Here is a 13,600-nt window from a genome sequence, read left to right on the forward strand (position 1 = left end):
AATATTCTGCTAATTTGATTTTGAATTGTAAATGTCAAGTATTCTGTTTTTGGGGTTTTTATGTTTTATTATACTTTGTTAAAAAGGAAAAATTGTACATTTTTAGAATGTTTTTATGAGTAAATTTAATGTACTGAAAATAAAAATTAAAAAAAAAAAATCCGTCTCCTTTTATTAGGTCTTTGTCTCATAGAATATGAAGCATACATCCTTTCAAATTATGACTCTTGATCTCCAGACTAGGGAGTCCGTCCTTTCTGCCTTCTTAGTGTTACAAGAGCGATACCTGGTCTTGATAGAAATCCATTTTCTATCAAGTTTCCTAGGTTTCTAAAAAATGTCCTTGCTGTGAATAGAAATGTGAATTGATTTGGGGTTGGATTAAAGATGGTGCAGCTCTTGGTTCCGTTAACAACGAAGGTTAGTACTGCTAGACCAAGTATCCTTTGGACGTTTCCAAACTCGTGGTACACGTGTCCTGGCATCCTCTCTGGACTTGGGATGGTGCTGTGCTCACTCAGGACTTCGGTGCGATCCTAAGCAGTGCCAGGCCCCAGAGGGAGAATTCTAGGGCTTCTTCCCCAGCAGGAGTCAAGTTTCTCTTGGTCTTGTCAGACCCGTGGCTACTCAGAGGAAAGCCGCTTGGTTCTAGGACTGGTCAGGGCTCCCGTCAGGTAAGTAGCACATTAGTGAGACACAGCTGGCCACTCCTGGCACCTGCTGGCAGCCCCTCTGTCAGGGAAGCCTTCCTCTGGTCACTTCCAGGGCCTCTGAGGATGGAGGACATGTGTACACCTGTTGTTTGTGCTATGTATGCAGCTCCCCACACGGCCACCTCAGGTACCCTGAACCATGTCATGCCCCACACACTCTTACTTTGTGTTGTACTTTTGTTCACTTAGAGCAGGTTTTCAAGTACTTAGTCCCACAAAACGCCTAGGTCGCTCCCCCATCCGTCCTCCCCATACTTTGTGGCTCATCTGGAACTTTCAGAGAACTGAGGCTTTTTTCAAGGCAGGACTTTGACCAACGTGAGCACCATGCTCATGACAACGCAGAGACCTTCAGAGGTGAGTGTCCCTCCACCCCAGCACCGGGAAGCCAGCCTCACTAGAAAGGGTATTACCTGCTTGGCTTTGGGTGGTAGACTGCAAGTCTCAAATATGAATCCATTAAATTGAACTCTGATGACAGTTTTTAGTTGTGCCTTTATTCACCTTAGTTCATTAAAAATGGACTTGTTTTAAAGATCCTATAAATAGAGTAACCACGCACTAATGTGGGATTATAAGTAAGTCACCCCTCTCAGCATGGTATTTTTGTCTTTAAAAAGCAGAGTTTCTTATAGGAATCTTATTGATCACACAGTCGTTACAAGAATGTCAGATATAATGATGTATACAATCTAAACAAGACAGGCTAATTAAGAATTTACATAATGTAAAAATATACATATTAAAAGTTAGCCATGTGGACAGATGCATGCATCAGGAAGAGTAGTTGATCGGGGTTGAGGGCCCATATGCAGTAATATTGCTTTTTCTTCCTCAATTACAGTAAATAACTGCCACTAACAGATACAAGTTTTCCACACATCTAAATACACAAGGGTAAATGGTGACCTGCTACACGTACAGTCTCAAGTGGGTCTGTGATCCTTCTGTGACAGCTCTCACAAAAATAGTACATAGTAAACCCCATGCAGGTAGTCGGAAGCACTGGTTACTTATCCTAGTTGGACTCTGATAATGTTTAGTTTGACATTAATCTGTGTTTCCTTTTGCTATTTTCAAAACTGACATGCACACGGGAGTGGGGGAATTCTGATGACTGACCTAAGAGTGAACTGAAATACTCTTAAAAATGCTTTTTAATAACATATTTTAGTCACATACTTAACATAAAACATGGATCATCTACAGCTTTAAGCCAAAAGGTAGAGGAAGTGTATCTGAATTTTAATGCTTTTAGTTTCAGTATCCTGTAGCGTTCTACCTTTGTCCCAAAGAATGAAACCCATGTAACTTATTATTTGCCAAAGCAGGCACTATTTTGAGCTCTTAAGAGAATATTCAAAACAAAAACATGTCATTCTTTCTCTAGGCCTTTTGAGAAACTTGGCCAAAACTATATAAATTATTCAAGGTTCCTGTTGAGCAGTGCTGTTTTTCTGTGTTACTGCTGTCTAGAGAACAAACCAAATGAAAACTTCATAACAAGAGCACTGTCTTGAAATACACTTATTAGCAATCAGGAACCCTGGACAAGAGGTCTGTTCTCTTATTTCCTATACACCCACATCCACCCCGCTTTTTGCCAACTATTATGGCAAAAGTATTGGGGGTGGTGGGGGCGGGGTGGCTATGCCTGACAACTTATGCTTAAAGATCCTCCTAAAGGAGATTTCTCTAGGTGAGTAGAAACCCTTCTATAAAAAGTTGGCAGATTCTGTGAACCTAAAGAGAAGAGTTAATGTCTCTCTGAATGCTCAAATTGCAAGTTCCTTTTGGGGGAAAAAAAACATTAAAATAACTTGAAGGTCTATTTTATTGGCAACTTAGAATGCAAAGTATTTTATTTTTAAACTTGAAATTTGAAAACAAGACAGCCTAGGTTAAATAATAATAAAGTTTCCCAAAGCTGAATGTGCTCATTTGGAGCTCAGTTTTTCTGCTTGAAGTCCCAAAAAACAACTTCCTAAAACTCCTAGGCAGGAACACTACTGTTTGGATGATCTGTGATTAGATGAACTGATCAATCGGTAACATCCCTTTTTTATTCCTTGGTAAATAAGGGTTTAAAAAATTCTAGAACAGATGCTTTTTTTTTTTTTTTTTTAAACTCTTACACAGACAATTTCATTCCAAAAGTCTCCTGAGAGGCGTATACCATATACAGGAATCCATCTTCATCCTTCTCACTTTCATACACTTCACAAATCGGTGTGGACACACTCACCATGCTATGTCCATTCACTAACAGGAAGAAGGCTTGATTAGCGTTGAGCTGTAAGCGCCTTCTGTTGAAAGAAAACAATGTGAAGAAATATGGACACATCAATACATAGGGAGAATGTGTACAAATATCACCTACCCTGGATCAATATAGAAGTATAAAGGTTTTAGAAATGCTGCTTCTGGCAAACTGCAACATATGCCTTACTGATGATGATGTGACTATTTCTCCTCAGGAAGCACAGGGTGTTTCTTGTGACCATGCGCATAGGAAGTATTCATGAGGACCCTTGATAGATCACTCTTACTACCGTCCTGAGGCCAGTTTTAAACTAGTATGCTAGTCTGCTAGTCTGAGTAGCCACCAGTGTCTAATGTAAAAAAAAAAAAAAAAACAGTTCAAAACATAATTTACCAACTAAGATCTAAGCTGGTGCAAATTATTATCACTGGACCAAGTCCACATTCTCTTTTATTTGTTTTCCTGTATAAAACTTTTCTGATTAAGGGACATCTGCATAGATATTATGATGAAAGAATCAGAAGGAACTTGAGATCCAGCAGGTTAAGAAATATAAAAACTCAGAAATGAAACATCTTACAGTTTTATTAAGTTGCATAGACTTTTATCAGAACTAGACTGAAGATTTATCTGTAAGCCTGACAAAGAATGAGAAGTTACCCAAAGAATCTAAGTAAAAAGATGATTAAATACCTAATTATCTTGATGAGCTCACTCATGTTGACATGATCAGGCACCAGGAACTTTGTTTTATCCAGGACTGGAAGCTGCTTCTCACCTTTGTATCGTTCTATTATTACCTAGAAAAGAAGCCAGAAAAGTGATTTTAAAATAGCCATTAACAATGAAAAACAGATAAAATACTTCTTATGTTGTAACTGGCACATGCCAAAATGGGGTTTAAAATAACACATTTGTTCCTTATGAAATATGGTGCACAAGATAACATGGCTGCCATCAGGGAGGGGCAAGGTAGCCACCAGGTGGGGAAAGAAACTTTTTTGCTATGAATTCTGTTATTTGGAACCATGAAAATATACTACCTAGTTAGAAAAAGACCCCAAGCCTTATAACAGCAGAGACTCTGGCTACCAGCTTTAAGTGTAAAGGTCTGAATCTATACCAGCTCCACTACCACCATTTCCTGTGACATGACAAGAGTCTTTTAATAAAACTTTAATTAAAAAGTGTAAGCAAGATTTTAACTATGGTAATAGACAAATCCTAAGTAAATATTCGACAAGCAGAAACCATGATTAGCTGGTCTAGAGACAAGTTTTTTTGTTTTTCAAAAGATGCAAAGATTCTGTCATTCTGATAAAATATCCTTGATTTTTTTAAAATTTATTTATTTTACTGGCTGTGTTGGGTATTTTTTTTTTTTTTTTATGTTATGTGTTGGGTCTTTTTTGCTGTGCCCGGGCTTTCTTTAGTTGTGGTGAGTCGGGGCTACCCTTCGTTGTGGTGCACGAGCTCCTCATTGCCGTGGCTTCTCTTGTTGCAGAGCACGGGCTCTAGGCACGTGGGCTTCAGTAGTTGCAGCACATGGGCTCAATAGTTGTGGCTCACGGGCTCTAAAGTGCAGGCTCAATAGTTGTGGCGCACAGGCTTATTTGCTCCGCGGCATGTGGGATCTTCCTGGAGCAGGGATCGAACCCGTGTCCCCTGCACTGGCAGGCGGATTCTTAACCACTGTGCCACCTAGGAAGCCCCTATCCTTGATATTTTTTTAATGAGTTTAAAAGACTCTTGAACTATGCAGGGAACAAAAATAGTTCCATGTTATGACTTGAAATAAATCCATTAGCTCCTTGCCATACTTCCTTTCCCATGTAGCTGTGATGGCAAACTGGTGACATCCTTCTATACATATATCAATTCTTTACCCTGTCATAACGATGAGAACTTATAAGACAGGAATGGAAAATCTTTAGAAGAGGGGAAAATGCTTATATGGACATTGTTCCACTGTATGAGGACTACATGAGGTTCTGTGTAAGGCCAAGTCAAGCTGTCTTCACCTTCCTTGGTAAGATCAATAGCTTTAACTATGAGGTATGGTCAGAATATGGTATCTACAAGTACAAATGTGACTTCTGTAAAAAACCTTAAACTACTAGCAGAAAAGATGACTAAATGGTATACAGATATTCACATTTTAAAAGGAGGCTATGGGGACTTCCCTGGTGGCACAGTGCTTAAGAATCCGCCTACCAATGAAGGGGACACGGGTTTGAGCCCTGCTCCGGGAAGATCTCACATGCCGCAGAGCAATGAAGCCCGTGTACCACAACCACCGAGGCTGTGCTCTAGAGCCCGTGAGCCACAACTACTGAAGCCCACAAGCTTAGAGCCCAAGCTCCGCAACAAGAGAAGCCCATGCCCCGCAATGAAGAGTAGTCCCCACTCGCCACAACTAGAGAAAGCCCACGCACAGCAACGAAGACCCAACACAGCCATAAATGAATAAATTAAAAAAAAAATACTCTGCCTTCTTTAAAAAAAAAAAAAAAAAAGATACCATCTTTCACTGATAAAATACCAACAGACCTAGCCCCTCTATCACTTTCCCCTCAAGTAAAATACACTTGATTTGTGAAGTGTGTAACATTAAGGCACCAAACTCAGACTTAGGAGGAAACAGAATATGATTAAATTAAACTGTAGCTTAAGACATCTCCATTCCAGGTCATGAAACTGACACGCTGGTTGCGTGGCTGAGGATTCCTGTAGAAACCTGTCAGGCAGTCGCACATAACAGCACTGTACTAAAGTTGTACTTAAGCAGTGCTCTCTTCTGTGTACATTCATAACAACTGAAACAGAGACTACCTACCGGGATTTTGGTAGGATGCTGCTCTCGGATAAGTCGGACATCTTCTACTCTTTGTTCTGCAAAGAAAGGAAGAAACACAGGCATTATTAAGGGCCAAAAATGCAGCTTCTTTTCTGCATTTTTACGTGACTTCTGTATCTGAAAGCACCTATCCTTAGCTGTGGCAGAGCAGAGCAGTGAAGACATCTTCCCTAGAACTGAGAGAAATCAAACGCTAACACTTCATACCTAGCAAAGGTTGGTATACAAGATTAACACACAGAAATTGGTTGCATTTCTTTATATTAACAATGAAATATCAGAAAGGGAATGTGAAAAAAAAAAACCTTTTAAAATCACACCAAAAAACCTCCCCAAAGAACAAAAAACAAAACAAAACTTAGGAATAAACCTGACCAAGGAGGCGAAAGACTTATATACTGAAAACTATAAAACATTAATAAAGGAAATTAAAGATGACTCAAAGAAATGGAAAGATATCCCATGCCCTTGGATTGGAAGAATATTGGTCTGGTTTTTTTTGTCAGGTTTTTTCTGGCTGAGCATGGGATCTTAGTTCCCTGATTGGGGATTGAACCTGTGCCCCCTGCACTGGAAGGGCAGAGTCTCAACCACTGGACCACCATGGAAGTCCCTTGTAGAATATTTTTAAAGTGGCCATACTACACAAAGCAATCTACTGATTTAATGTGATCCCTATCAAATTACCCATGACATTTTTTGCAGGACTAGAACAAATAATTCTAAAGTTTATATTGAACCATAAAAGACCCAGAATTGCCAAAGCAATCCTGAGCAAAAAGAACAAAGCAGGAGGCATAACCCTCCCAGACTTCAGACAATACTACAAAGCTACAGTAATCAAAACAGTGTGGTGTTGGCACAAAAGCAGACATATGGATCAATGGAAGACAATAGAGAACCCAGAAATAAACCCATACCCCTATGGTCAATTAACCTTCAACAAAGGAGGCAAGAATACACAACGGGAAAAAAAGTCTCTTCAGCAAGTGGTGCTGGGAAAGTGGGACAGCTACATGTGAATCAATGAAGTTAGAACAAACCCTCATACCATACACAAAAATAAACTCAAAATGGCTTAAAGACCATAAAACTCTTAGAGCAGACGTAAAACATTCTCTGACATAAATCGTCACAATGCTCTCTTAGGTCAGTTTCCCAAGGCAATAAAAGCAAAAATAAACAAATGGGACCTAATCAAACTTACAAGCTTTTGCACAGCAAAGGAAACATTAAAAAACAAAAACAAAAAGACAACCTATGGAATGGGAGAAAATATTTGCAAATGATGTGACCAAGGGCTTAACTTCCAAAATACACAAACAGCTCATACAACCCAATAACAAAAAAAGGCAGAAGACCTAAACAGACATTTCTCCAAACAAGACATTCATGAAGACATCCAATAGGCACATAAAAAGATGTTCAACATGGCTAATTATCAGAGAAATGATGCAAATCAAAACTACAATGAGGTATCATCTCACACCGGTCAGAATGGCCATCATCAAAAAGTCTACAACTAACAAATGCTGGAGAGGGTGTGGAGAAAAGGGAACCCTCCTACACTGCTGGTGGGAATGTAAGCTGGTGCAGCCACTATGGAAAATAACATGTAGGTTCCGCAAAAAACTAAGAATAGAGTTATCCTATGACCCAGCAATCCCACTCCTGGGAATATATCTGAAGAAAATGCTAATTTGAAAAGATATGTGTAGGGACTTCCTTGGTGGCGCAGTGGTTAAGAATCTGCCTGCTAATGCACAAGGACACGGGTTCAAGCCCTGGTCCAGGAAGGTCCCAAATGCCACGAAGCAACTAAGCCTGTGTGCTACAAACATTGAGCCTGTGCTGTAGAGCCCACGAACCACAACTATTGAGCCCACATGCTGCAACTACTGAAGCGCATGCCTAGAGCCCATGCTCTGCAACGAGAAGCCACCACAATGGAAGAGTAGCCCCTGCTGGCCACAACTAGAGAAAGTCCGTGTGCAGCAACAAAGACCCAATGCATCCAAAAATAAATTAATTATTTAAAAAAAAGAAAAGATACATGTACCCCTATGTTCACAGCAGCACTATTCACAACAGCCAAGACATGGAAGCAACTTGAATGTCCATTGACAGAGGAATGGATAAAGAAGATGTGGTATGTATATAAAATGGAATACTACTCAGCCAAAAAGAAGAATGAAATAATGCCATTTGCAGCTATGTGGATGGACCTAGAGATTATCATACTAAGCAAAATAAGTCAGAAACACAAACACAAATACCATATGATATTACATATGTAGAATCTAAAATATGACAGAAATGAACTTATTATCTACAAAACAGAAACAGACTCAGACATAGAGATCAGACTTGTGGTTGCCAAGGGCGGGGGTGGGGGGTGGGGGAAGGCTGGACTGGGAGTTTGGGACTAGCAGATGCAAACTATTATATATAGAATGGATAAACAACGAGGTCCTATTTTATAGCACAGGGAACTATAGTCAATATCCTGTAATAAACCATAATGGGGAAAAAAAAGATTCAATGAGATTGCTGGTACACCCCTTGCAAATATCTGGCACATAGTAAATGCTTAATAAACGCTAGCTGTTATTAAATAAAAAATGAGGGCTTCCTAGGTGGCGCAGTGGTTAAGAATCTGCCTGCCAATGCAGAGGACATGGGTTCGATCCCTGCTCCAGGAAGATCCCACATGCCACGGAGCAACTAAGCCCGTGTGCCAAAAAAACAAACAAACAGAAAAAAAAAAAAAAAAAAAAAATGAAATAATGCCATTTGCAACAACATGGATGCACCTAGAGATGATCGATATATTAAGGCAGACAAAGACAAATATCATATATCACTTACATGTAGAATCTAAAAAAATGATACAAATGAACTTATGCACAAAGGGTTTGGAGAGCTGCCAGGTGGCAGGAGAGTGCAACCACCAAACTCCATGGAGACAAAAGCTGCTATGCTCAGCACTCTTGTGGACCTTACCCCATGTATCTCTTCATTCAGCTGTTCACTGGTATGCTTTATTATTTTTTGAATAATAATATTTTTAATATTAATTTTGAATAATATTCAAGTAATTTTGAATATTTTTTGAATATTTATTTATTTATTTTTGGCAGCAGCAGCTCTTAGTTGAGGCACACGGGATCTTTAGTTGAGGCATGTGGACTCTTCTGAGTTGTGGCACACATGCAGCACCTAGTTCCCCAACCATGGATTGAACCCAGGCCCCCTATATTGGGAGTGTCGAGTCTTACCCACTGGACTGCCAGGGAAGTCCCCTGGTATGCTGTAATATCCTTTGCAAAAATCTGATAATCTAGGAATTAAAGAGTTTTCCTGAGTTCTGTGAGCCACTCTAGTAATTTAATCAAACACAAGGTGGTCTTGGGAAACTGATTTATAGCTAGTCAGAGCACAGGTAACAACCTACACTTGCAATTAGCCTTTGAAAAGGGATGCGGTGTGTCAGGTGGGACGCAGCCCTATCACCAGGTCGTGTTAGAATTGAGTTAAACTGTATGAAGACTAACTAACTGAACTGCTTGATATGTGAGAAAACTCCTATGTGTGGTGTCAGAAGTGAGCTGCAGTGTTTAGGAGAGAACTGTAGAGTAGAGGAGACACAACGGAGGACTTTTCCTTTACATCATTCTTTGAACTCCTATTTCTGGGGGTGTCATTGATACCTCCTCATCACTTCTCTCAGCTCTAAGACCTGTCTCTATGTCTGTCCTACCCCAGAAAAGACGCTCTACCACCTAGACTTAGCTATCAGCTGTCTTCACAGCAAAAACATCTTGCCAGAGTAGATTTCACAAGCAAGGGGAAATCACAATTTAATTAATTCACTGTAGCCAATAAATAAGTTTAATATACCCTGAAATGTTTCACATTTAAAAGCTTATCCAAATAAATTTAAAAGCTAAAAGGAATCATTCAGCCATAAGGGGGAGAGATTTTTTATACAAGGAAAACAGATTTTGGTCAGTAGAAAAGGAAAAAACAAAACGGGCTCCACATGTGGGGCTTCAAAGTCAAACAACAGTGTCAAAAGCTTTCTTTATCTTGATTTATCCCCAAAATATGGTCCAAAAAGGAAGGCAAAAATGATTATTTTCATTAAAGGTGGGACAACGGAGGAAGACAAGTTACTTCCTTAAGGTGAAAAGAATAGTACCAAAGTCCTAGAAGGATATCTTCAGTGTCCTGGCCAGTTGCAATGAAAATCCAGTGGTGAGCCCAGAGTAATTAAGTACTGTAAAGAGGGTATATGCTGATCCCTAACTCTTTGAGTAGAAGGCTATTTTCACAGGCCAACAGTGTACTTAACAAAAGCATTACCAACACCACCAAAGGCATGTAAGAACACTTTTTTTACTCAATTATTTTCTTAACGCTGTGATGATCAATTTATCATTTGCCTTTCTCAACAGCCTGCCCCTGGTATCCAGGGATCCAGCTCTAGTCCTGTCGGTATTCCCCCAGGGCTCAGGCTTGCACACAGATGATATGCTTCCCCAGATTCCTCTTCCTGTCTCTAAAAACCCTTGTAAGCCTAAGAAGCAAAAATACAGGAATCTAAGGTGTCTTATTTGCAAAGATGCTTTGAGATAGATTCCCTAGTGCATTTAAAGTAAGGCTTACATACATTTTCCAGGATTTAGTTCACTGAAATGGAAGCATAATATTTTCCCCAATATGCCTATAAATAAAAAAACATAAAATTCCATCCATCAATGAGTGACACAGCTTAAGTTCACGGAGTATCACCTAGGTGTTGGCATAAATCTCACTCTCCATTCTCCCTGTTGGAGTAGCTGGAGCTATTTATTCTAGACCACCACATGAACTTCCAAGACATACGGACCCTTTTGTTACTGATGGTGAAGCTTAAGGTCTAGGTTTAACATTGAATCTCAGCAGAATAGTGTCTAAGAGACAGATCTGTTATTAAACTAGGGAAACCCTAGAAGAAAATGGAGTGAAATTATGACATTTGAGAAGACTGAATCCAAAAATATTCCCTCAAATACAACTTCTGAAGTTCATAAAAATTTCCAAAGCATTGCCTCTTGACTCAGTATCCGTCCACTTCATGTATTGGAAATGATGGCTACCTACTGGAGCATGGAAGAATTCTTATCAGAAGAGTACAAGTCCAGACTCTGCCACTAGGTGGACCATGATCTCCACCTCTCAGTGCCCCACCCAGTTTCTTTAGCTACAAAAGGAAGTGGTTGTTTTGGGTAAGCCCTAAAATTCATCTCAACCATTTCAACCCTGGTAGAATGTATCACAGCAGAGCTATACTCAGTTTTTAACTAACCTAAACTTACTTGTGAAGAGTACTGCTCAAGCTACCTGGGGCTGCTCTTAGGTTCTACAAAAAAAAGGTATCTCCAAAGAACCGATTTCCCTCATTTACTGCGCTACAAATCTCTGAATATTATCAGTGCTGATTACCATAATCAGTTGCAAGGAAAGGCAGTAGCTATTAAATGTGATATTTTTCTGCAAAATGACTGTTAAAGAACTCTTTAAGAAAAAGGTGGGGAAGGGGGTAATACTAAGAGTTCTTTTTTTTGGTATCTATGAGAAGATGGATGTTAGCTGAACCTATCGTGGTAATCATTTCACAATATATGTAAACAAAGCCATCATGCTGAATACCTTATATTTATACAGTGATGAATGTCATTTCTCAATAAAAGTAGAAAAAAAAGAGTCAGGATATGGGAGAAAAAAAAGTGGTAGTAAAGGTGAACAAAGAGCAAAGCCCACAAATACACTATATGTAAGCTACACTAATGAAGAAAATATGAGGCCTTCCTGCTGGTTTACCCTCAGGGCCACAGGCACCAGGTGAATTCCTTCTAATTCATTATTTTATTCTCACTTTTACTCTGTTTCTCACCTTTCCTACTCTTACCACCTACTCTTCCTTAGAGATTTGTCTAGACAACCTAAAAATACTCTAAGCAAGAAGAAAGCAACTACAGTATCGGTCAGGAGAAAATGGACATCTTTCCCATACAAATGTTCTCAGTTAACTTTCAATGCCAGAATCAGTAAGGACAGAAGCCAGATAAAAATCTGCTCCAAACGCTGTTCTGAGGGCTGTATAAAAACTAAGCAATATTCACAAATATCGACTTTAGTTCACGAACGTCACTAAAGAGAAAACTTCTTAAAAAAAAAAAGTCACATCTTGCTAACCAACCACTTCAAGAGGCTGAAAGGATATGCTCCACTGGTCAACGTGAATTTCACTTACTGGACCTTCTAAGGCACAAGGAACAATTATCCACAATGACATCTACGAAACCACATCCAAGCTCTAATGAATGCTCAGCTCTTTCTAGACTCCAGGAAACTAGACAAAAGTGATACAGCTCAACATCCTAAAGAAGACCAGGGCAGGAAGGAACGCCGGTCCCGCCCTGCTCCACCTGGCCTTCCAGGGCTGAGATAAACAAGCCCTCCACAGGGATACCCAAGGAGGCTGCGTTCTTGCCGCAGAACTGTCCTGCTTACACGGAGCACCAACGACGTCCCATCGCTTTTGCGGAGGAGTAAATATTGTCACGGTGCTGCTTTCAGTTTCAAGCAAATGCCAGCAAGCGAAGCGCGGATTCTCGCCTGAGCTGGGAGAGAGCGGACTCGCCGCAGGAGCCGGGAAACGCTGCCGCAGGCCGCTTAGCAAAGCCGCCCACCCCGGTCCCGCGCCGCAGGCAGGGCCCAGACACTCCGAGCGCGCGGGGCCGCAGGAGAAGGGGCAGGGGCCGGGGCGCGCGGCCTCGGAGCGCCTCCGCCCCGCGGGGGCCCTGCCGCGAGAGGCGACCGTGTGAGACCCGGGCGACTCCCCTGAAGACGGCTCCCTCGCAGCCCCGCGCCAGCGCCCGGAGAACCCGGCCCGGCCCGGGCCTGCCTCCGCCGCGAGGACGGCACCCCCCGCGCGGCCCGCCGCGGGCGCCTGAGCCCCGGGGCTTGGAGGGCCGCCGGGCCCCGAGCCCGCAGGTGATTCAGCAGCTCCGCGCCGGCGCGCCCGCGGCCCCTCGGGCCCTCAGACCCCGGGGCCCGGCGGCCCTCGGCCCGTCGCCGCCCGGGCCCGGCCCTCCCGCAGCCCCCGCCTCGGCCCGCCTCTGCCCCGCCAGCCCGCAGCCCTCCCCGGAGCCCGAGCCCGGCCCGGCCCCGCCGCCTCGGCCCCTCCGCCCCCCGGCCGGCCCGCGGCCCCCACCGAAGGTTCGGCGCTGTTTGAAGGTCTTCTCCGACGGCATGGCGCGGCAGGCTGGGCGGGGGCGGCGAGGTGGAGAGTCCCGGGGGCTCCAGACGGCGGCTCCGACTGTGGCGACAGCGACCGCTCTTGTGTCTCCTCAGCCCGCAGCCGCGTCAGGTGACCGGCGCGGCGTCCCGGGAGGCGGGGCCAGGGGCGGGCCGCCGCCACCGCCATGGCGGGCGTGGCGGAAGCGGGCCGCGCGCGTCGCCCGAGGCAGCGTTGGGGCGGGGGCGTGCGCGGCGGGGGCGCGCGCGCATGCGCACGGGCCGGGCCAGGCTCGCGGGGGCCGGGGCGGTCGGGGACGCGCGGGGCAGGCGCGAGCCCGTGACCAGGCCTCCCCGCCCTGCGCCCCGCGGGCACGCGCGACGCGGCCTCGCCCGCGTTCCCAGTGCCGGGTCTGACGGCCGGCGGCGTTGCCCCCACCTGAAAGTCGAGGGGCGTGGCGCCCCGCCCCCGCGAGCTCGCTG

At 43.3% G+C, this 13,600-nt stretch overlaps 1 protein-coding gene across 2 annotated transcripts; it reads right to left on the bottom strand.

Annotated features, from left to right (window-relative positions):
* Window positions 1–1,231: 1,231 nt before the first annotated feature.
* MAP1LC3B (microtubule associated protein 1 light chain 3 beta) lies at window positions 1,232–13,263 on the bottom strand. 2 transcript variants are annotated; one of them, XM_057713450.1, is made up of 4 exons: window positions 13,095–13,263; window positions 5,813–5,868; window positions 3,670–3,776; window positions 1,232–3,016 (listed from the first exon to the last, which is right to left on the bottom strand). In XM_057713450.1, exons 1-4 carry the CDS (start codon window positions 13,132–13,134, stop codon window positions 2,845–2,847), a joined length of 375 nt encoding a protein of 124 aa, XP_057569433.1. In that variant the 5' UTR covers window positions 13,135–13,263; the 3' UTR covers window positions 1,232–2,844. The 2 variants fall into 2 exon arrangements, with proteins under 2 accessions (XP_057569433.1, XP_057569432.1); XM_057713449.1 differs by having other exon boundaries at window positions 1,232–3,019; window positions 13,095–13,252.
* Between the last annotated feature and the right edge of the window lie 337 nt (window positions 13,264–13,600).

This window comes from Hippopotamus amphibius, chromosome 16 (genome assembly GCF_030028045.1).
Source record: "Hippopotamus amphibius kiboko isolate mHipAmp2 chromosome 16, mHipAmp2.hap2, whole genome shotgun sequence".
Classification (NCBI taxonomy): Eukaryota; Metazoa; Chordata; class Mammalia; order Artiodactyla; family Hippopotamidae; genus Hippopotamus; species Hippopotamus amphibius.